The sequence below is a fragment of the Abramis brama genome (assembly GCF_963993115.1).
Source record: "Abramis brama genome assembly, chromosome: 14".
Taxonomy (NCBI): domain Eukaryota; kingdom Metazoa; phylum Chordata; class Actinopteri; order Cypriniformes; family Leuciscidae; genus Abramis; species Abramis brama.
In genome coordinates, this window is record NC_139976.1 from 12,434,847 (window position 1) to 12,455,869 (window position 21,023).

General features: G+C 36.1%; 2 protein-coding genes across 2 annotated transcripts; both read right to left on the reverse strand.

Moving 5' to 3' along the window:
* Positions 1-1,645: 1,645 nt before the first annotated feature.
* bms1 (BMS1 ribosome biogenesis factor) lies at positions 1,646-15,859 on the reverse strand. Its single transcript, XM_084134499.1, has 23 exons — positions 15,713-15,859; positions 14,433-14,609; positions 14,044-14,234; positions 13,752-13,831; positions 13,082-13,270; positions 12,861-13,003; positions 12,642-12,763; positions 11,425-11,618; positions 11,057-11,196; positions 10,377-10,930; positions 9,986-10,087; positions 9,698-9,852; positions 9,501-9,582; positions 8,134-8,213; positions 7,824-8,033; positions 7,224-7,412; positions 6,880-7,060; positions 5,986-6,044; positions 5,755-5,877; positions 5,471-5,618; positions 3,944-4,119; positions 3,683-3,844; positions 1,646-2,549 (listed from the first exon to the last, which is right to left on the reverse strand). Exons 2-23 carry the CDS (start codon positions 14,600-14,602, stop codon positions 2,322-2,324), a joined length of 3,678 nt encoding a protein of 1,225 aa, XP_083990625.1. The 5' UTR covers positions 14,603-14,609; positions 15,713-15,859; the 3' UTR covers positions 1,646-2,321.
* A 1,375-nt stretch (positions 15,860-17,234) lies between these two features.
* On the reverse strand, positions 17,235-18,556 carry mxtx2 (mix-type homeobox gene 2; the record flags this gene model as incomplete). Its single annotated transcript, XM_084135371.1, has 4 exons — positions 17,235-17,934; positions 18,038-18,210; positions 18,313-18,373; positions 18,551-18,556. The coding sequence occupies 4 exons, from the start codon at positions 18,554-18,556 to the stop codon at positions 17,239-17,241; spliced, it is 936 nt and encodes a 311-aa protein (XP_083991497.1). The 3' UTR covers positions 17,235-17,238.
* Between the last annotated feature and the right edge of the window lie 2,467 nt (positions 18,557-21,023).

Below are 21,023 nucleotides of genomic sequence, written 5' to 3' on the forward strand. Positions count from 1 at the left end.
GACCCAATGATCTTCACACCGCCTGCTTTACCTAAAGAATAACTTCTGCAATTACAACAATTGTAGAGCTTGTGGCCAAAAAACACAAAATATAAATTTGCATTGCAAAACTGGGATATTTCATGAGGGCTCGAAACAACATTTTGCTCACTAGCATAGATCTGTAGCTACCAAACCACACTGCAACTTGACTTGCTAAAGAGAACACGAACAAAAATATCTGTTGCTACTACAGCCATATTGTTTTGGGGAGAAAAAAAAAACACCTTTTTTTTCCATCCATGATTTGAAAATCAACTTGAAGCATTGGTGTGTCCCCAAACTACTCCGTTACCTTCAGAACATGTCAAAAGCTTGATATTGATAGATACGCTGTAAAAACACAAGTTTTCAGCATTATAATTCAAAATAATGGTGAGATAAAATGGACGACCTTGAGAAATTTTAGTATATCTAGACTTGACATGAGACAAACAATAAAAAAAGACTTACTTGCAGACATATCTTAGGCTGTTACAGTTTGATTAGCCTGAAGTGTTTTCAGACCCTCTCCAATCAGCTTTGCTTCAACAGAATGGGCTACCACACAATCTCAGCCAGAAACAACTGAAAAGCAACCACGAGAAACCAACAAAAACAAACAAAACACAGTAAGAGCTATACATTTTTGGTACTTGTCTAACAGAAAGATATTTAGTTTGCTCAAATAGACCAGTTTGTGTGAAAGCAATCATGTTTAAGGTATTAGGTTTATATAAAGAGGAACTAATGATTTGATTTTCTACGGTCTGGTGTTATTTTAGTATTGATTTACTATTATATGTATAGTACGCTTCATTTTCTGAGCTATCTGTGAAATAGTGTGTTCTTATAATTAGACAGAGATTCTGATTTGAGACATATTTTCCAGTATTTTTCCCAGTGTTTTCTGTGCAGCTGTTCACAGAAACCGCCATTACTTCAATTAATTCCTCCATGATAGTCTATTATTACTGTATAATCTATTTTATATAAACCAGCCCTAAACAGCATACAACTCAATATGTCAAAGGTCTGGCTGGTGCGTGCGACTAGCACTCACCAGCTAATTCAAGCATAAGACATTTGAAGAACAAAACCATGCAGTTAATTGCTACCGACTGGAGACAGGTTCAGGACAGACATGTATTAGTTCTGAGAGACTCAGTTTTACAGGACCATCTCATTGATATTCTCTTCCTCTAATGACACCGAAACACCTCACATGCTTAATTACCACCGTCAATAAATCTCAATCGCACATATGGAGACACTCCCCGCACTATTGAACATCTGTCCATACAATCCCTGATGCTGACAAATTGCAGTACAGTTGCTATTCATAGGCTTTTCATCAACCTGCCGTTTTGCTTTGTGAAAAAAACAAGAAACTGCTCAGCAGCAGGCAGATGATTATGTCTGACAACAACAAAAAAGCACAAAATCACACCAACTCACTAATGGCTAAAAAAAAACAAGGTTGTTAAAACCAGACCTCACAGGATAAAATTTAAGGGCCAACGAGTAGGCACCTCCATCCCCTGCTAAATAATTCATTACAAGCTGATTACACTGAATGTTGACAAGCATCCCACTCTTTTATATGAAACAAACATAATTTCCTTACCCGTTTTCCATTGGATTTTTATTGAAAAAAAATATAACACCACAAGTATAAGCGGTTTCACGTGACTGTGGTAGATATCAGGAAGAAATTGCAATTTACCTTTTTTGATGCATTATGGATCTTTTTGGTAGCGTTTAAAAAAAGATTACATTTATTAACATCAGTGAATGCAATAGCAAATGTGAATTAACAATGAACCATAATTTTTTAATATTTACTGATGTAGGTTCATTTATAAATCCACTAATACATTAACAAGTTGTACAAATCAACTTCTGTTAATGTATTATGAACAAACATGAATTAACAATAAAAAAAAAACTAGATTAATGAATGCTGTAAAAATGTTCACTGTTAGTTTATTATACCTAATGCATTAACTTATGTTAATTGAACCTTATTGTAAAGAGTTACCATCTTTTTTTCTTTTTTTATAGAAAATCCTTTCAGATTCAACAGGCAGTTCTATTGTTCTCGTTTATGGTGAGATTGTATCTTTTAGACTTCAACAATACCCATATTCCGGTCTCACACGGTGTTAACTCTTGAGCCAGCTTAGAAACAGCAGCTGGTGTGAGAATCAATTTGTCTCTAAATAAGAAGTGTCTAAATAAGAGCGTGATCCGATGGGCCTGGAGTCACAGTCTAACAGAATCAGGTGCGAGTTGAGGTAGACTCAATTGTCCTTGGATGCTCCCTTCAGGCTGGATTTGAGTTTCTTCTTCTCTTTTTGTCCCATTGCACGGTAGGTCTTCTTTCTCTCCTCTTTCAGCCTTTTCTGCCTCTCTGCATCCTCTTTCTCTTTCTGTTTCAGGAATTCTTTGTGCTTGGTGTTCTGTTCTGCTTTCGCCTTCTTATTCTTGTATGCGTAGACTGAGCTCAGAGCCTGAATCAACGCTGCCACCTGGTGGAAAAGGTTTAGAGGTTTTATTAATAAACTGAGACATGAGCTCTTAAGGGTAAAACATGACAACATACCATGGTCCCCAAAAGATCATAAGCACTTAAAAATAAGTCACTCTTAACAAAACATGAACTTCACTGCATTAGAAAACAAAATATCAAACCAAGTAAACATGATGTTAGACCTTTTATCTCAACTACCTTCACTCTTTAACCACAGACATGATCACTATTACAGAAGCCCTGAACCGCACAATAAAAAACAAGCAAAAAAAAAAAATATATATATAAAATAATTAAAAATAAGTGTGCTTTAATGGCTTCAAGTTGATTTCCTACAATGTCACAACTTGCCATTTACTTTTTTTGATGCATTATGGATCTTTTTGGTAGCATTTTAAAAAAAGATTCAATTTATTAACATTAGTGAATTCAATAGCAAATATTAATTAACAATGAACCATAATTATAAAGTATTTACTGACGTGATCACCATTACAAAAGCCATGAACCTCACAATAAAAATAAGTGTGCTTTTTTTATTTTTAGTATTTATTTGTATTCCTTGAATGGTTAATGGAGCAGAAACCTCACAAAAAGACAGCAGGTTGCATTGAGAGTGATAAAAGAATTGGAAAGTTATGGGCTCTTAACCTTGTATTCCTTTGAGCGTCTTGTCCTAGTAATTACAGTTTTGTAACTGAATAAAACCTTTTAGTTGTAAGAATTAATACACCAACCTCTAATGGAATGATTAAAAAAAAGTCTAGCAGATTAAAAGATGACAATGATTAAAAACTCTTTATTACTTTCTCACATCAATGCCTTCCATATCTTGGAACCAGGGGTAGAAAAAGAAATTGATTAAAAATGTAACCCCCCGTGTCATCTTTCAGACGAGAGGATTTCAAAGGGGATTGGTAAAGAAATTGGCCAGCAAGCTGTCTTGGTATTTGCCAGGGACACGGATTAAAGAAATATGATATTTCGCAGCCAGCACTCTGGAGGTTTCTTTGGTGGATTAACTTTAGACTAATAGTGGATATTAAAACCGTCTTAGTATAATGACAGTAAAAAAGCTCACAAAGGCATGACATATGTAAAACAGAGATGGACGAGTCAGGCGGCTCTCACCTTTTTCTCATGGGGCTCTCGTATGACAGCCGGTCTCTGCAGGTCCCGTGGCGTCTTGCCTTTGGCCTGCATCTGTTTGGATTTGCTTTTGAAGGGGAGGGCCTTATGCAGCTCTTTGGGAATGTGGAGGGGGTTGAAGTGTCGAACTTGCCTCACAACCGGCTGTGGGATTCAAGGACAGGGTTGAAGATGAAGAGTGCAACAGCAAAAAATAATAACAACAACTAACTGGTGACTTAACATTTCTGGAAGAAGGCGTACCTTGTACAGTGAGTCCTGGTTGGGTTTATTGCGGATGCCCAGGTCGTATTTAAGCTGTCCGAGGGTCCTCATACCTCCCCATGTGTCCTTTTGTCCAACCGGCATTAGTAGAGATGTCACTGGATTATACAGCTGAGGAACCGAGACCGGATACCAGGAGCGCAGAAACACAATATCTAAAGACACGCATTCATAAAAATTTGAGGACTGCACTATTTGTTGAAAACTATTATGTTGCAATATTGTATATATTTTATTAATATTACTTAAAATGTTACAAATTATATGTTTTGAAGTGCAAATATGATAAACATGTCAACAAGTCATTGAACTAACCACCAAAGTGGATTTCTGCTCCACTTTCTCTTATTTCCATTTTCCCTTATTATTTTTTTTATCTAAGTTGTTATATTATATACACTGTCATTCTAAAGATGTGGGTCAGTAAGATTTTAATAGTGAGGAAGAAAGGAAAATAGTAAAGAAATTAATGCTTTTATTCAGCAAGCATGCATTCATTTGTTCAAAGGTGACTATTTCGAATAAATGCTGTTCTTTTGAATTTGCCATTCATCAAAGAACCCTGAGAGAAAAATGTATTACGGTTTCTAGAAAAGTATTAAGCAGCACCACTGTTTTCAACATTAATAATAATTAGAAATGTTTCTTGAGCACCAAATCAGCATATCAGCATGATTTCTGAAGGATCATGTGACCCTGAAGACTGGAGTAATGATGCAAAAACTTCAGCTTTGTCATCATAGGAATTACATTTTAGAATAAATAAAAATAGAACAGTTATTCTTTTTAAATGTAATAATATTTCACAATTTACTGTTTTACTGTATTTTTGATCAAATAAACATTTCTTTCAAAAACATTTACAATAGTGTAGAAAGACATTTCTATGTATAGCTGAAGATTTTCTACTGTGCTCCTTTTCTGTGACCTGGTGTCATGTTATTAGATTTGTATAATACTTAGTAGCAGCCAAAACGTTTGGAATTATGCGAAACGTGAGTGTTTTGCCTTTGCTTGGAGTAAACTGTGTGTAGCAGCGCAGAATAATGCACCTTCACTTTGAAACACAGTGTTTTTTCATATTTTAATTAAATCACAGGCTTTTGCGGTTTAATAATCACACGGCCATAAAGGGATTCAGATTTTTTATTCTGATTAATTTCGCAGCCCTAATATAAACAAATCATCATCTAATAAAAGATGCAGTAGACCTAATAAGCCTCGAATCCGCAAACTGCCTCACTGGAAGATTTTCCACATGCCCGTCTCTCCAGAGAGGAGCATAATAATCAGCAATAATACCCTCCATTTTAACAAGGTGGTTGTTTATGTACAACAGAGCTTCTTGGGAGTCATTACAATCATAGACTTTTCTGATAAATAAAGCACATTGATAAAACTCCCAAAGCACAGCTCATTATATACAAATTCAAATGAATAAATACTGGTAAAAAACTGACTGAGGCAACAAAAATATTTATAAACAGAGAAATAAGTCTGACTCACCACTCATCAGTAGTCTGTCCTCAAACGTGGCTCTTAAGGCGCCGGGTGGGGTGCGCAAGGCTTTCTTTATCTGTCCTTTAATGCCACTGACTGTGCGGACGGACGCACCCTCAAACTTCGCAACCTCCAGGACGGTGTTAAACATTCCCTTAGAGTCGGAAAAAAGACCAAAAATAAGAGGGTCCAATTATTCTGAGAGAGGATGAGGAGTATTTTATTACAGCTCCCTGGTGTGCTGTGCCGCTACATTGCGGAGAAACTCCTGACACTGCAGGACTCCCTACCTGGATAAAGCAGGTGTTCTTAAAGATTTTATAAGGGTATCCAATCAGTTTGAGCTTCTTCACAATAGTAACAGATTTGTCCAGGTCCAGAACCACTCCTGTGGCAGCAATGCGGAAACTGGCCTGAGGGGAAATAAGATGGGATGAGTCCAAGAGAAAAGGGAAGCCTTTGTTGGCCTGAAGCTGTGACCCAGGCTGCTCCTGTGCTGTCATCATATGCTGGTGTCTTACCTTAATACCTCCGACCGTCTGCACGGCCAGGAAGCCTGTACCCTGGGGTGTTATAGGTCCTAGAGAAGAGTAGAATGAAAGAGTGGAATGTGCATGAGATGACAAGAAAGAGAAGTGAGAGACAGAGTAGAGCTTCACAACTAATCGAATAATCAAACTGTCAGCAAGCTTGTGCAGAACTGCTCAAACAGTCGCAGCATTGCTTGTTTCGGAGTTTTTGATGCTACTAAAATGATTCACATTTTGTTTTAGATGTGAGGCCTACATAAAGAACATGGCATCTTCATGGCCAATAATCCATAAAATGGACAATATTAAAACTCTCTACAATTTATAATCAAACTGAAAATGTATGGGCATAGAGTTGCCCTAGGCAAAATTAAATAATTTATTTATTTATAAATTATTTGTTTTTAAATGTATTAATTATTATATTACATATATTATTAAATTATTTTAAATAAAATATTACAGATGCAGCATTATTAAAATTCACATCAGCCAATAATTTGATGGTTAATAATCCATAAATACACAATAATAACATTATATACTATGCACTTTATTTGCCTGTATGTATGTGTTATTATTTGTTAAAGTATTTGCTATTGACTGTTCAAATGCAGAGTTTTGTGCAGGCATATTGTTTGCCGTTCTAACGATCAAAGTGCAGAGAAGGAATTGTTTGCAAATGCACTATATCATAGTATCCTCTGTTCTCCGCTTATAACTTGTGGTGAAAACATGACAAACATAGATGCACTACGTGTTCTGTATTACACTGGCCGCTCAAGCAGAGCTGAAGCAGCACGAGTAAACATAGGGAGAATGAGAATGAGCATGCACAGTTACATTTCCAATATCGGAGAGGTATGTGTATGGTTTGTCTCTCACCCCAGATGGTGGCACCGCAGTGCATGTGTTCAGGTGTGTATTTGAGCAGGCGGTGACGTCCGTTGTGGTCCTCGATGTAGTAGAGGGGAATGGTCTGAAAGCGCCTCCAGCCCAAAGATAGGATAAGAGGGTCACGTGTTTTCAAGATACGATGGTGCCAGCGGTGTTTCTTCAGACGCATCTGTGTGGAGGAGATAAAGAAAGAACTGGAATCTTTTACCAAGTCCTGCCTTGTAATGACATTTGGCTTGGAGTTGCATCAGGTGTCCTTCACTTTATTCACAAGGTTATTGACTACACTAGAAGTTGTAAAATATCCAATTGTCTCCTACAAATAGACTTACCTGCAAGTAGCCTACATTGCCCTCACTCGCTCCCAAACCGCCAAGGATGATGGGATAGTGGGGGTCAAAGTTGGTGACGAATTCACAAGGTAAAGCAGGGATCTCCACACGAACGTACATGCCTGGCCTGAAGCCCTCGTACTGAACTCGAACTTCATCATCCATGTCTTCGAACTCTTGCTTGTTCAGCTACAACACGAAGGGGAGAGTCAGTATGATAGAAATTCTCAATTAAAAGAGTAGTTCACCCAAAAATTTTAATCATTCACTTTTATATACATACATACATAACCTACATAATCTGTATGGCTTTCCTCCGTGGAGCACAAAAGATATTTTGAAGAATGTTTTTGCTCATACAGTGAAAGTCAACCAGATAAAAAACATCACTGGACCCTACTAACTTTTATTGTATATAAAAAAATATATATATAAAAAAAAAAACACTGGGGCATTTTACAAAATATCCTCTTTTGTTTCACAGAAACAAAGAAATGCATACAGGTTTGTATCACTGGAACAAAAAATTGAATGTTACACTTATTCTTGCTCTCCTCTACAAGGAGGCTGACTGTGACTGACTCAACTTTGACCTCTGACCTCAGCCTGTTTCTGCATCTCCTCCTTCAGGTCATCAAAGTATGTGGCGTCGCCATCATCATATTGTGTATTGAACCTCTCCTTCATCCGCCTCTTCTTCTCCAAACGCTTGTTCTTTTGAATTTCAGCATCATCAAGTTTCACTTGGGGAGCCTCCTCCTCTTCATCATCATCATCACCACCATCATTCTTTTCATCATCATTTGCTCCCTGTGTTTAAATTAAAAAGTGCAATAAATAAATAGGCACCACAAAAACATGTCAGATGCAATCAGAAGATAATGCTTTAAAACTAGTTTGATTTTAATACCTCAGCTTGGTCTTTATTCCCAGCTTTTGATTTGTGAACTTCTCCCGTTTCCAAATCTTCGAAATCTCCATAGAGTTCATCTAGAAAGACAAGAGGGATGAAATTAATTATATAATATGGATGTCACAGTACCAAAATCTCAGTAGTCAATATCAAAACCAGTAAAATTTCACGTTTCGAATACACTCACCCCCGGTTTCACAGACAAGGCTTAAGCTGGTCCCGGACTAAAATGCATGTTTTGGCTGTTTTAACTAAAAGCAACTTGCACTGACATATCTTAAAATATTGCTGAGTATTTTCTCCTTAAAACTGCAGTGAACCAAAGACAGTCTCAAAAACATTAGTGTTTCTGACGTCACAAACTACCTTGGAACCAATCACATCAATTTGCGGGCGGGCTTTAGCATATCATAAAATATGTCAGTGCCATTGTTTTGTCTCAAGATGCACACCAGTAATGTTTTTTGAAAGGCACATTTATAAATGCTACTGTTACTCAATTTTATTCCTTAAAACTCATTTTGATCACCAAAACGAGTAAAAGAGTGCTTTGAACAACTTAGAATGTCAGTGGAGAAAGGCATATAATTCATTATAACATTGTAATATACATCATGTACATAATTCACCTGCTATATGGCTAACTGTACACGATATTTCATATCAGCAGAAAAATATACCGGGATAACCTGGCTTTTCTCGAGACTCCCCTGCTAGTTCGCTGTTAATGATATGCTAAAGCCCTCCCGCATGTTGATGAGATTGGTTACAAGGTAGTTTGTGACGTCAGAAACACCAGCGTTTTTTGAGTTCACTGCAGTTAAGGAGAAAATACTCAGCAATGGTGTTGACTTATGACTTTGCACAGGGTTTGTCTTAGAGCATATTAAAAACACCATAGACATATAAACAACATTAAATACTTTATTTTCACCACAGGGGGTCTTTAAATGTCCTTAAATTGAACTACTTAATCTAAGCCCTGTTTGTAAAAACCAGGCCAATATTACTTAATTTTGCATTAATATAAATAATACTATGTCTATTAGTTTCTATTAGTTTAAACTACCTTTAAAAGCAATCATTGAGTTCAATCAATACTATTTTTATTAATATTAATTAAATACTAAACAGTGGCAGGTCAAATAATCTGCATTTACACTGCAAGGCCTATTTATTTATTTTTTAAATCTCATAAATCTGATATTTTGTCCTGGTTCACCTAAGACATAAATTAATACATACTGTAGTAAATTCTGTATCGTAAAATGTTTTGCATTAGTATTGACCAAGTGCCAAAGTACCGGTACTTATAACACCCTTATGGCAGAGAACTGCTCAGAATCATCAGCTGCTTTTCTTACCATCTTCCTTAAGCAGCGTTGAAGCATCTTTATCCTCCTCCCATTTTCCAGTCACAAAACAGTCCCTGATAGATGCAAGCATCTGAAAAGACACAAATCTTAAGAAAACAAGACATGGACAACAAACGGCATATTTAAATTCATTATGCAAATACATTTAAATGCATATGCACATGTGTTTTTATGCTGCCTCTCACCTCCTCCTGATCCCAGTCATGACTGCTGTCTGGCTGAAAGCGAGAGCAGTCCATCGCATCCGCTCGTACTTTCTTACTCTTCTCTGGACGGCTGACTTTAAATAAACCGCCCAGCTCTTCTTCATCATTAGAATCCTCTTCTCCCTCCTCCACCACTGAGAAACATACAATTATCAGATACATTGTAGGTTTGCAATAGCGGTTCATGTACTTTATGAAAATTAATGCTGATCCTCATGTTGTGCCTTTTTTCAGGGAGTGAATTAAATGTCAGTACTCATAACTCACCTGTGCCGTACACTAGCTTGCGCAGGTTTGGAGCTGCACGCTGTTGTCTTAAATATGCCTCTGTTGCTTTTTCGGCCAAACCTTCCTTCCATCGTAGTGCTCCTTCAACATAAACAAAATACATTCAACATGTTCAAAAGGGGATTTCAGAGCAGTAAAATTCAATAATAATAATAATAATAATAATAATAATAATAATAATAATTAAAACAGGCAAAAAGGGGAGTATAAGGGGAAATTAGTAAAGGCAGCTTAGGGTATGACAAAGTGAACACAGAATGATTTAATTTAGAATTCCTAAATCTGAATAAATTAAATTAAGATCACTTGAAAACAAATAATAAAATCTAATGTTTGGATTATTTGGGACATTTATTTAATAACAAAGTACCTGCAGTTTCATAACCCATCTCTGCATCCTCCATGTCTTTCTCTTCTTCCTCTAGATGCTTGGAGGACATCTTTGATTTTACAATCTCATCTCCATCTTCCTCATCATCTTCCACATCATCATCATCATCTTCCTCTGAGCAGAGACCAGAGTCTGGACCTGAGCTTTTTTTTGCAGGCTCCCCTTCTTCCATCTCCTCATCATCACTTTCATCATCTTCGGTTTCCTCTCCTTCACTCTTTTCCAGTTCATCGTCACTATCAGCAAACACAGGCATCTCTGCACGCTCCTCAACTTTCTGTTTCTTCACAGGAGGAGCTGCCGCCTCCATTGCGGTCTTATCTTGCTTTTTCAGTGTTGCCACCCCCTCTTCATTTTCCTCACCCTCTTCTTCTTCATCCTCCTCTTCTTCATCACTCATTTCCTCCTCCTCCTCCTCCTCCTCATCATCATCATCATCATCATCTTCCTCATCTTGATCAGCAAAGACAGCTCTCCTCCTCTCTCTCTGTGCTTTTTCATCCCATTCAAGGCTTTCCATAGGGTTCTGCTTCCTGTTGATTAGTTCAATGAATGCATACAAAAAAAATACGTTTTTATTATTATTGAACTTTGCTGTCATTTCCGGGTACATTACAATCCCTGTTTGCAATACAATCATTTTAATTAGCAAATCTTACCCATTTTCCTGCACCTCCTCCGGTGTTAGTGCAGCAGTTCCTGTGAAAAGTGACACTTTGCTGGCAGCCATTTTTACATCCAAAGTGGCTTGCGTTCCAATAAGAGACTGAACGAGTTCAGTGGTGGGCCGCACCTCCTCCTGGGAAACACATTTCTCACACCATTAAAACACTTAATATCCATCAGATCACAAATCGTCTTCAAACGTCAAGGTCACATTCACTGATGGAACAAAATTGAGCGTAAAAAGTGCCACTTGGTGTAATAAGCTGTGACTGCCCTGTAAACTGCAGACATTATTGCATCTGGTATTAAATCAACTGTAGGTAATGCTGTCACGGGGGACGTGATGAGACTGAAATCTGACCTGCTGCTTGTTGGCATGTCCACAAGGCATATCGATGTAGACGGCATCCTTATCATACACCAATCCCCCTACGCCAGCCATGGGGGCATACAATAAACGTTCCTTTACGTTCAGTGCTCTCTTCTTAATCGCTTCAGGAAGAGGGCAAGGGTCCGGCAGGAAGCTAACATCAGCCACAGAGAAGTCCCCCACACCTGCAACATTTATCAGTAGTTTTCAACCATAGAATATTGCATAGTTAGCATAACTAAATGAATACACTAATGTTTGGGGGTCGGCAAGATTTTTTTTAATGTTTATAAAATAAGTTTCTTATGCTCAGCAGAAAGTCTGCATTTATTTGATCAAAAATACAGTAAAAACATAAATATTGTAAAATATTATTACAAATGTATATTTGTATATGTAATTTTCAGCAGCTATTACTCCAGTCTTTAGTGTCTAATGATACTTCAGAGATCATTATAATATGCTGATTTGGTGCTCAAGAAACATTTATTATCATCATCAATGTTGAAAACAGTGCTGCTAAATATCTTTGAGGAAATATATGTGTATAATAAGAATTCCTTAATATTTTCAGGATTTTTTTGATGAAAAGATCAAAAGTACATTTAAAATTCTAAATCTTTTGTAACAATGTAAAAGTCTACTGTCACTGTCACTCAATTTAATGTGTCCTTGCTGAATAAAAGTATTTATTTATTTATTTCAAATTTAAAAAAGTATTAATTACCCCACGGTAATTAACCGGTAGGTTAAGTGTATTAACTTTTAAACGAGAGTAGACAAAAATGCTTTCCAGAGTCTATATTTTGCTGCTGACATCAAAGGCTGTGTGTCCAATCAAACATTTAGTGCAAATTCATCTGTCAATTGTTTAAAGTTAGTCAAAGGAACCAGATGCCAAATGGACAGGTTGTGAACTTGCTCTCTTCCTTAAAAACCATGAACAAAACTATGTGAAGAAGTAAAAAGAAATATGACCCAAATGACATTAAATGCAGGTTCACTTACAGCAAACAGTTTCACTGACCACAGTGTGGTTTGTGCAGAAAATAATTGGCTGACAAGAGCATGAAATAGTCCCAATTCAATTTTGTAAAAAATTAAATATTGGGTTGCCACACGTACAATGTAAAATCTGGTTCCTGAAGCGAAAAAAAAAAAAATCTGAATATCTGTAAAGAATTTTGCAAACATTAATGACAGCTCACCAGGAATGTGGACCTGACATTTATTCTTCAAAAATGTCCCGCGCAGGTAGCCGTACAGAGAGACGGTTCTGTCACATTTGGGATTTAACCTGATAGCCTCAGGATCAGTAAGATCCTCCATACTATTCGGAAAAACAAACAAACAAATCATTGGCTGTTAATGCAGCATATGCTTAGAAAGATAATGAATAAAAGAAACATTTTCTTCAGGTCACTCACCGGTCAGCCAAAACATAGGGGTGAGAAGTCTGCCAGACAAGAGGCCTGAACTTCATGACGGAGATGAACCGCCCAAGGTTCTTAACTTCTTGTATCTGGTACTCTCCATACACCATTCCAGACAGGTAAAAGAGCTTGGCACCCTGCAAGACTTATATGTTCAGAGACAAGACAGTTCTCTTTAAAAGATATGTCAGTTATATGCTGGGTTGTTGACGTACCTGGAAAACTTCGGTCCAGAATCTGTGTTTGAGGCGTTTTTTTGTTTTTCGAAGTCTCTTGTTGTCCTTGAAGGTGTCCAAATGTGTGAGGACCCCCATGATCCGGGGGAAGCCATGAACTTGGCAAATATTCAGGAACTCAAAGGTCTCCATTTCAAAGCCAAAACTTGCATCAATCAGCATCAGAACCTAATAAAGTCAAAATATCAGTGCTGCATTACTGGAAAACATGACAATTAAGTAATAATACAGTCTAATATTCAAATAAAACCAGACTTTCGAGGCTACTAGTTATCTAGATTAGTACTGAGTCAACATGTACACTACCTTTCAAATGTTTTTTTTTTTTAAAGAAATTAATATTTCAACGAAGATGCATTAAATTGGTCAAAAGTAACAAAAAAAGCATTTATGTTACAAATTAAATGTTGTTCTTTTAAACTTTCTATTCACCAAAGAATCCTGAAAAAAAGTGATCATGTATCCACAAAAATATTAAACATCACACCTGTTTTTAACATCACCAAATCACCATATTAGAATGATTTCTGAAGGATCATGTGACACTGAAGACTGGAGTAATGACTGCTGAAAATTCAGCTTTACCATAACATGAATACATTTTATTTAAAAATATATTGAAATTGAAATGATGCAGGCTTGCACTCACCAAGTCAGCAACCTTCGCCAAATCAATCATGGTGTTGATGTCATTGTTGCACTCAATGAAGGTCAGGCGGCGTTTCTTTCCTATAAACATTTACAAGAAAAAAGTCACATCACAGCTTATTGATTCTGTCTGAAAAAGTCAGTACGCTTTTGCTCTGAAGTATACATCAGTTTTAATCTTACCGCAACATTTGATTTTTGACATGTGACACGCAAGGTGGATGTTAATAATTAATAAAGTGTAAATGGAAGCTATTTTACATACATTTTTTATTATGCATTACAAAACTGACCAGATACTATAGTCACGGGTCCACAGATGTCAGAAAGCTTCTGCCGTGTGAAGTTTTTGATCAAGCATCGAATAAGGGTGCTTTTGCCCACTTTTGGAGGTCCCATCACCACTATAACAATAGGCGGGGGTTCCAGAGGGGTCCGGTCTACCAGGGGAATGTGATGTTTCTTTGTTTTGATATCCTGAGCCCTACAAAATAATGTTAAAAGAGATTAAAAGCAAAGAAGGGACAAATAATTTTACTTAAAATATAAAAAGTGAAAGTTATTAGAACAATGGGAATGGCAAAGGAATAATATGAAAATGTTTCACTCATTAATAGGATAAGGTAAGTGGAAAAATCAGTGGAAGATGGGTAATGTTGAATGAAGCTTTCTGAGCACTGACCTATGGAAGGTTTTTGCCATGCGCACAGCTGACTTAACACTAAACGCTCGTGGGTTCCTCTTGCGCTCATCCTGCTCTGGTTCAGTGCCATGCTCCTTCTTTCTGTTCTTCTTCTGTGCTTTGGGCCCACTGTGCTTATGCTGGTGCCGCTTCTGTTCTTTCTTCTCCATCTTTGCTCTTCAGGAGATAAGACAGATTATCAGCAATGATCTTTATTTGACTTCACAGAATTATATAGATGTCTCCCATCCAGGTATTGACTACCTAAACCCTGCTTAGCCTCAGTGGAAAGCCAGGCAAGAGCTGCCGGGTGACAGCTGCAGTTTTTACATTGCATATTGATATTCTCTGGTAATTTAAAGTCTGACAAGTCATAAAGTCAAACCATACCTACTGAACATCCAGAATCAGTAAGACTTTACTTCCTACACATATCTATAACACAATGGTTGTGAATAATACACTGGATTTAAAGACAGAATAAACTACCAGGGGTGTAACGATACCCTCATGTCATGATTCGATACACATCAAGATACTGAACTCATGATATGACATTATTGACATAGGGCAAAATTTAACAAAAAAATGTACTGTTGATTAAAATGGTAAATTTGATATTACATTGTGGGTGTAAATGAATAGGCTTGGACTTGGTGCCAGTAACCTAATGCACCGGACAATGGTGACAAGGATAAAAATACGCATGATTCTGAAGCTGAAAATATAGAATTATTTTAGATGAATATGCTTGCACTATGTCACTGACTAGATATGTTTAAAATAATGTAGGCCCCTTTTTACTGGTAACATAAGACATTTGGCATTATCAGGACCCACAAATATTCACCCATTGCATTATTATACATTATATTCAACATTATAAACAGTAGTTTAATGTAGTGCTGACACTAAAACTCTGAAAACTTGATTTTTTTCTCACACAGTAATTTTCATTTTGGGTGAACTATACACAATACATAGTGTCACTATCCACGATACATATTGTTGTATATTTGTATTGCGATATATTGTTACACCCCTACAAACTACACACATCGAATCATGCTACAGTCAAACCCACTGGTAACCTCCAAACAACTAGCAATTAGAATAAAACATGCATGAACAACGTACAGAATTGGTCGATTTGGACAAAATGGTTATCTATTGTAATTTAATTGCAGGTATTTTACGTTGGAACAATTGAGGAATAAACACGTTTTTCTTTAAATCGTCATCAAAGCAGTCACTTTTAGGCATGGAAAATAAAGGCTCACCTTTGTGCGGTTGCTGTTTATTTCAATCCGCTGTACATATAATCGCAGAATTCAAGATGTTAAATCATGGTATCACATCAGGCGCACAACGTGATTCTCTCTCCACTGTTTACACGTGTGTAGCGCTATGCGCTTCCGGTGAGAGGCGGAAGTGGTTACATTCGACAGAGTCTGTCTTGTCAAAAAGGACCCTGGAAAGAACGATCCGTGTCACACGTTCCGCATACAAAAGACTTTTCCTTGATTATTATGCCTAACGTTAGATGTTGATTTTATGATGCTTGTAAAAACCGAATGTTAGAACAAGTTGTTCAGCAACAGAAAACCATAAACTCGTGAAATATGCATGCGGTCTTTGATATAAAATGGAAATGTCGAACAGAGTTGGGAAATGCCGTAAATGGAGTCGAGATATTACTATTGATTTCTCAATTAATCTTTTGAGTGAATCTGATTTTTTTTAATTAATAGATATTTTGGGCGAATAAAAGACTCACCCCCAACTGGCGTAATTGTGTAACTTAACCTACAGAGAAACTTATCGACTCAATCAGTGAACAAATTTACTCAGATAAAACGACTCTTTTTGATGAAGAGAATCAAAAAACACTGAACTGAATCCAAATCTCCACTACTGAGGCTGTGTCTGAAATCACTTACTCTCTTGAGGTAGCCTACTTATTTTAAAGTATAGCCTAATTCACGGCCGCTAAAAAAAGTATGTTTTATAGAGTGTGTGTAGTACGAAAGCAATCCGGACGTACTACATTTGCCATGTTGTCATGTGACCTACAAGCATCTGTTATATTGCTTCACTGCCATTCACAAATCCACTTCCGTGGCCTCGTGGGAAAAAGTGTCTATCGTATGCACACTTCAGAATCTCGACTGAAAAGTAGGTCATTTGGATACTTCTTGCCTACTCTTTTATGAGTAGCCTACCTTGAATTCGGACATACTTCTTTTGTACTGTTTTTTGCCTACTATAGTAGGGAAGAATGTCACCCTGTATGTTATCAATGTAATATGTCCAGACATGTCCGGAAGGCCCTTCCACTCATTTCGCCTCGTGAATCAAAGAATTTAACAACAACAAAAATCATACATTTTAACATTTTATTTCAAATAAATATCAGTTATTTTACAAAGTGACAGTATAGGTGGTGTGAGCTTCATTAAATGTAAATAAATATCCCAACTGCACTGTAATACCTTAAAAAGAGCTTAAAAAATAAATAAGTTGGTGCAACCGTAGGCTACTGTTTACAATAAGTTACTTTTTGGTGCAACCGTGGGCTACTGTTTACAATCTACTCCTTGGTAGAAAATTTAAATAAATAAAGTCCATTAAATAACCAATGTAATTAAATGTCCAATGTGGATATCTGATATTGCTCTGTAACCGGCACTTGCACAATACCATGCTTTCCATATAATACAGTTCAAAAAGAAAGAATCCTATCCCTCAAGTTAAACCCCATGTTAAAACAGTGTTTGTCTCCTTTAGGTTATGGATGTTTACTAGATTACTTTAGATCCATCTGGCCATTGAAGTTCCACCAGGCTGGCTCCATTTCCCCAAGGACATCCTCCAGATTCTGAGAGGACAGATCTGGAAGTGGGGCCACAGGCTGCTCCTCAGCGATGCAGTTCCATGGGCTTCCACAGTCGGTGTCTGGCACAGATGGAGAGCAATTTTCCAGTCCCATGTCCCAAAATGCAGAATCAGTAGAGGCAGGAGAAGTTGGAAGTGACTCCAAGCCACTAACACACCCAACTCTGGTACTTCCATGAGGATAAGGAGGTGGTGGGTAGAGGAAGAAATGACTCTCGTCATCGAAGGAATTCCCAAAACTCTGTACTGGGAGACTCCATGTAGACTCAGGAGAGCTCTGTGTGCTTCCTCCAGAGCTCCAGCTGTCTGCCATAGCTTGCAGATCAGAGGGAGAACAAGAGCTGGTTCCCATCAACCTGTTTTGTCGTGGCTTAATGGCAGGTGTGCTGTAGTCACTTGGAGGAAAAGTAAAGTGCTGAGGAGACGTTTGAGACATCTGAATGTTGAAGGACGACTCTTGATTGCCTCTCTGTTGGCCACTGACCCCAACACTAGCCATGTGAGGGGGTAGGAAAGGGCTGGGCAGAGGAGAGGTACTGTCTAGCTGTGGTGAGGTCCAAGTGGCTCTGTTCTTTTGGGTTCTGGCTCTCTTGTTCTGGAACCACACCTGGAAACAAAACAAAACAATTATGTTAGAATGTTGATATATTATACAAACATTTTTATACTTTTTTAAAAACTGTTTGTTATCTGTATTGTTCTTTACATACCTGAATCCGTGACTCGGGTAGGCCAGTGGCTTGAGATAGACTTTCCCTGACACTAATACCAGGGTAGGGGTCCACTCTGAAAGCCATTTTAAGTAGTTCCAAGTGCTCTTTGGAGAAACTTGTTCTCTTCCTGCGGCCTGCAATCTTACTGGCCTGTGAGTTTCCATCTTGAGCTGTAAGAGTAAAAATAAATGTTTTTATTAAAGCACAAGATAAATAATTACTCCAGGAAATTAAAATCTAAAAAATAAATTATTAAAAACAATAATGCTTACCAATGCAGTCCATCCACATGTCTTTCAAGGATCTTTTGATTGTCACTTGTAGAATGTAATTCTGTTAGGACTGAGTAGGTCAAGCTGGATGTTGTTTTACTGCTCCTTGTGCTACTGACCAAGAACTGAGAGTAACCACTATTTATACCTGCCCACCTTGGTCCAGAGGGGGCCGTCCTAACACCTGTACACTTTAAAGGTTAAGTGGGCTCTATGATCTCTAATGGGCAAGTCACACCTTCATGCCACACCTTAATTTACACTTCATTCATCCATCATCTTTTGTTATTCATCAAGTATCTCAAGACATTTTGTAAGACTGTTGAAGTATTGAAATATTACTGCTTACTACCTATTTTTTTTACTACCTAAAATTTTTTTATATTTGCAGGTACATTACCATATTTTTTTTATGATTTTACATACATTTTAATTTTATTTTTTGTAAATAAATAATGTAATTATACATCCAGCTTGCATATACATTTTACTTTAAAATGTTAAAAATATGTATATGCAAATTTACATTTAAACAACAAAAAACGTGTAAGTACACTCAAAAAATGTTGAGCCTTCTTTTTAAGATTTACGAATATCAATTGTATAGTAAAATTCATTCAAATTAAATTAAATAATCCTTAGATTATTCACTTTATGGATTAAGAATTTTAAATGATTAAAAAAAAACTAAGAGCTTAATAAAACATTTTGTATAAATTTTAATGGAACAAGGGAATGGACCATTTCACTTTATGTGATTCGTATTCATAAATTAAAAAAAAAATGAAAATATGTTTAAGTTTATGAATACGAATCACATAAACTAAATGGTCCATTCCCTTGTTCCATTAAAATGTATTAAGATTTTTGCAATAGCAGACATTTTACTTTATGTATCCATTTTATTATTTGTATAACATGTACTATTATACATTAAAATAATATACAAGTAAATGCTCCTGTGTTTCGTTTTTTTTAAGCATTAGCATATGATTATATTTATAAGATTTTACATTCAAAATGCAGTATATGATCATTAACTATTTATGATCATTAACACAGTGATGTTTTTACTAAAAATTAAATTAAATTTTAAATTAAATTTTATGACCATTTATTATATTTGATTCTTATTCATAAAAAAATTTAAAATGTTTAAATTTAAGTTTATGATTTATACAAAATGCAATAGTTTTTTTCACTCATTTAAAATTCTTAAATAATAATAATATGTAAGGATTGTTTATTTCAATTTGATGGTATTTTACTATTAATTGAAATGCGTAAATCTTGTCTAAAAAAGTATAGTAGAACTAAAACATTGTTCTGTGTTGAAACATTCTCTCAATCATAAATAAGTTACATATATACTGTATTTATTTTAGATTAACAAATAAACATAAATAGTGGATTTTTGTATCATACAAGAAATAGATTTTAATCTGCTCTCAAATTTCAACATTTTGTGATAATCAGATTTGAAAAGATTATGACCTCTGTCATAGGTGTGAATAGGTTTGATGAATGTGTTTACGCCTCTTTGATTGATATGTCCCAATCAATCTATACAATGGCTCCTATATAGCTAATTCATACCCTTTAACAGCTGTGAATATACCTTTATTGATATGAAAAGACCCCAGTCATAGATGCCTATAGGTCTATATGATTTTTTTTCTGACAATAATAAAAGTGTGATTGATTACACTATATATCCCAATATATACTTGGGATATAGAAATCACTTTAAAAAGCACTGGGATGTTCTTACTGAAACAATGAATACAATAACAAAACGTATATATATCATATTCTATCTATATATCCTATATTTGTTCATTTCAAAGTGTTTCAAAACCTTGATTTCAGGACAAAGCTCTTCTTTTTCTTCTTTTCCATTGAAGTGCTATTAAATATTGTACCAGGGCCTGGTAAATTTCTGACCTGGTCATCATAATTTCTCATTCTGGATCTTTTAGCTCATGGCCCACAATGACAAACAATTACATACAGTAATTCCACAAATCTGAATTTTGAAGTAAGTGGGCTCTATGATCTCTAATGGGCAAGTCACACCTTCATATGCCACACCTTAATTTACACTTCATTCATCCATCATCTTTTGTTTTACACTTGATCAATTTGCAATCATGTCAAGACAATTTGTAAGGCTGTTTATTACTACATGTATTACTCTGCTTAGGCTACTACTTTAAAATTACAATATTTGCACATTACCATATTATGTCAGTATTACATACATTTTAATGTTATTTTTTAGTAAATGAAACACTGTTATTATACATACAGCTTTCAAATAGTTTATGATCCATTTATTGAATTTCAAATATTATAAGTAGACATTTAATTTAATGCATTTCTAATATGCCTAGAGCAGAGTATTATCAAATATCTGAAATATCTCAGACTAACATTTCAAATATTTAAGTCATTTTTGTCCCTTTTGGTGGCCTTTCGGCCCAATGAAAATCATTTACTCTAAATCGTATCCTACCTACATGGCTTCTTATGACAAACAGCATAAATTACATAGACCTACAGTTATTCTTCTTTTTGGAGACTCAGTTTGCAATATTTTTTCTGAAAAGGACCATGTCTGATTTGTAATTTCACATCATAGTGGTAGTCATATATTGTAGAACAAAATGTAAAAGCCTTCTAAATAAAACTGCATTAACAATCATGTCATT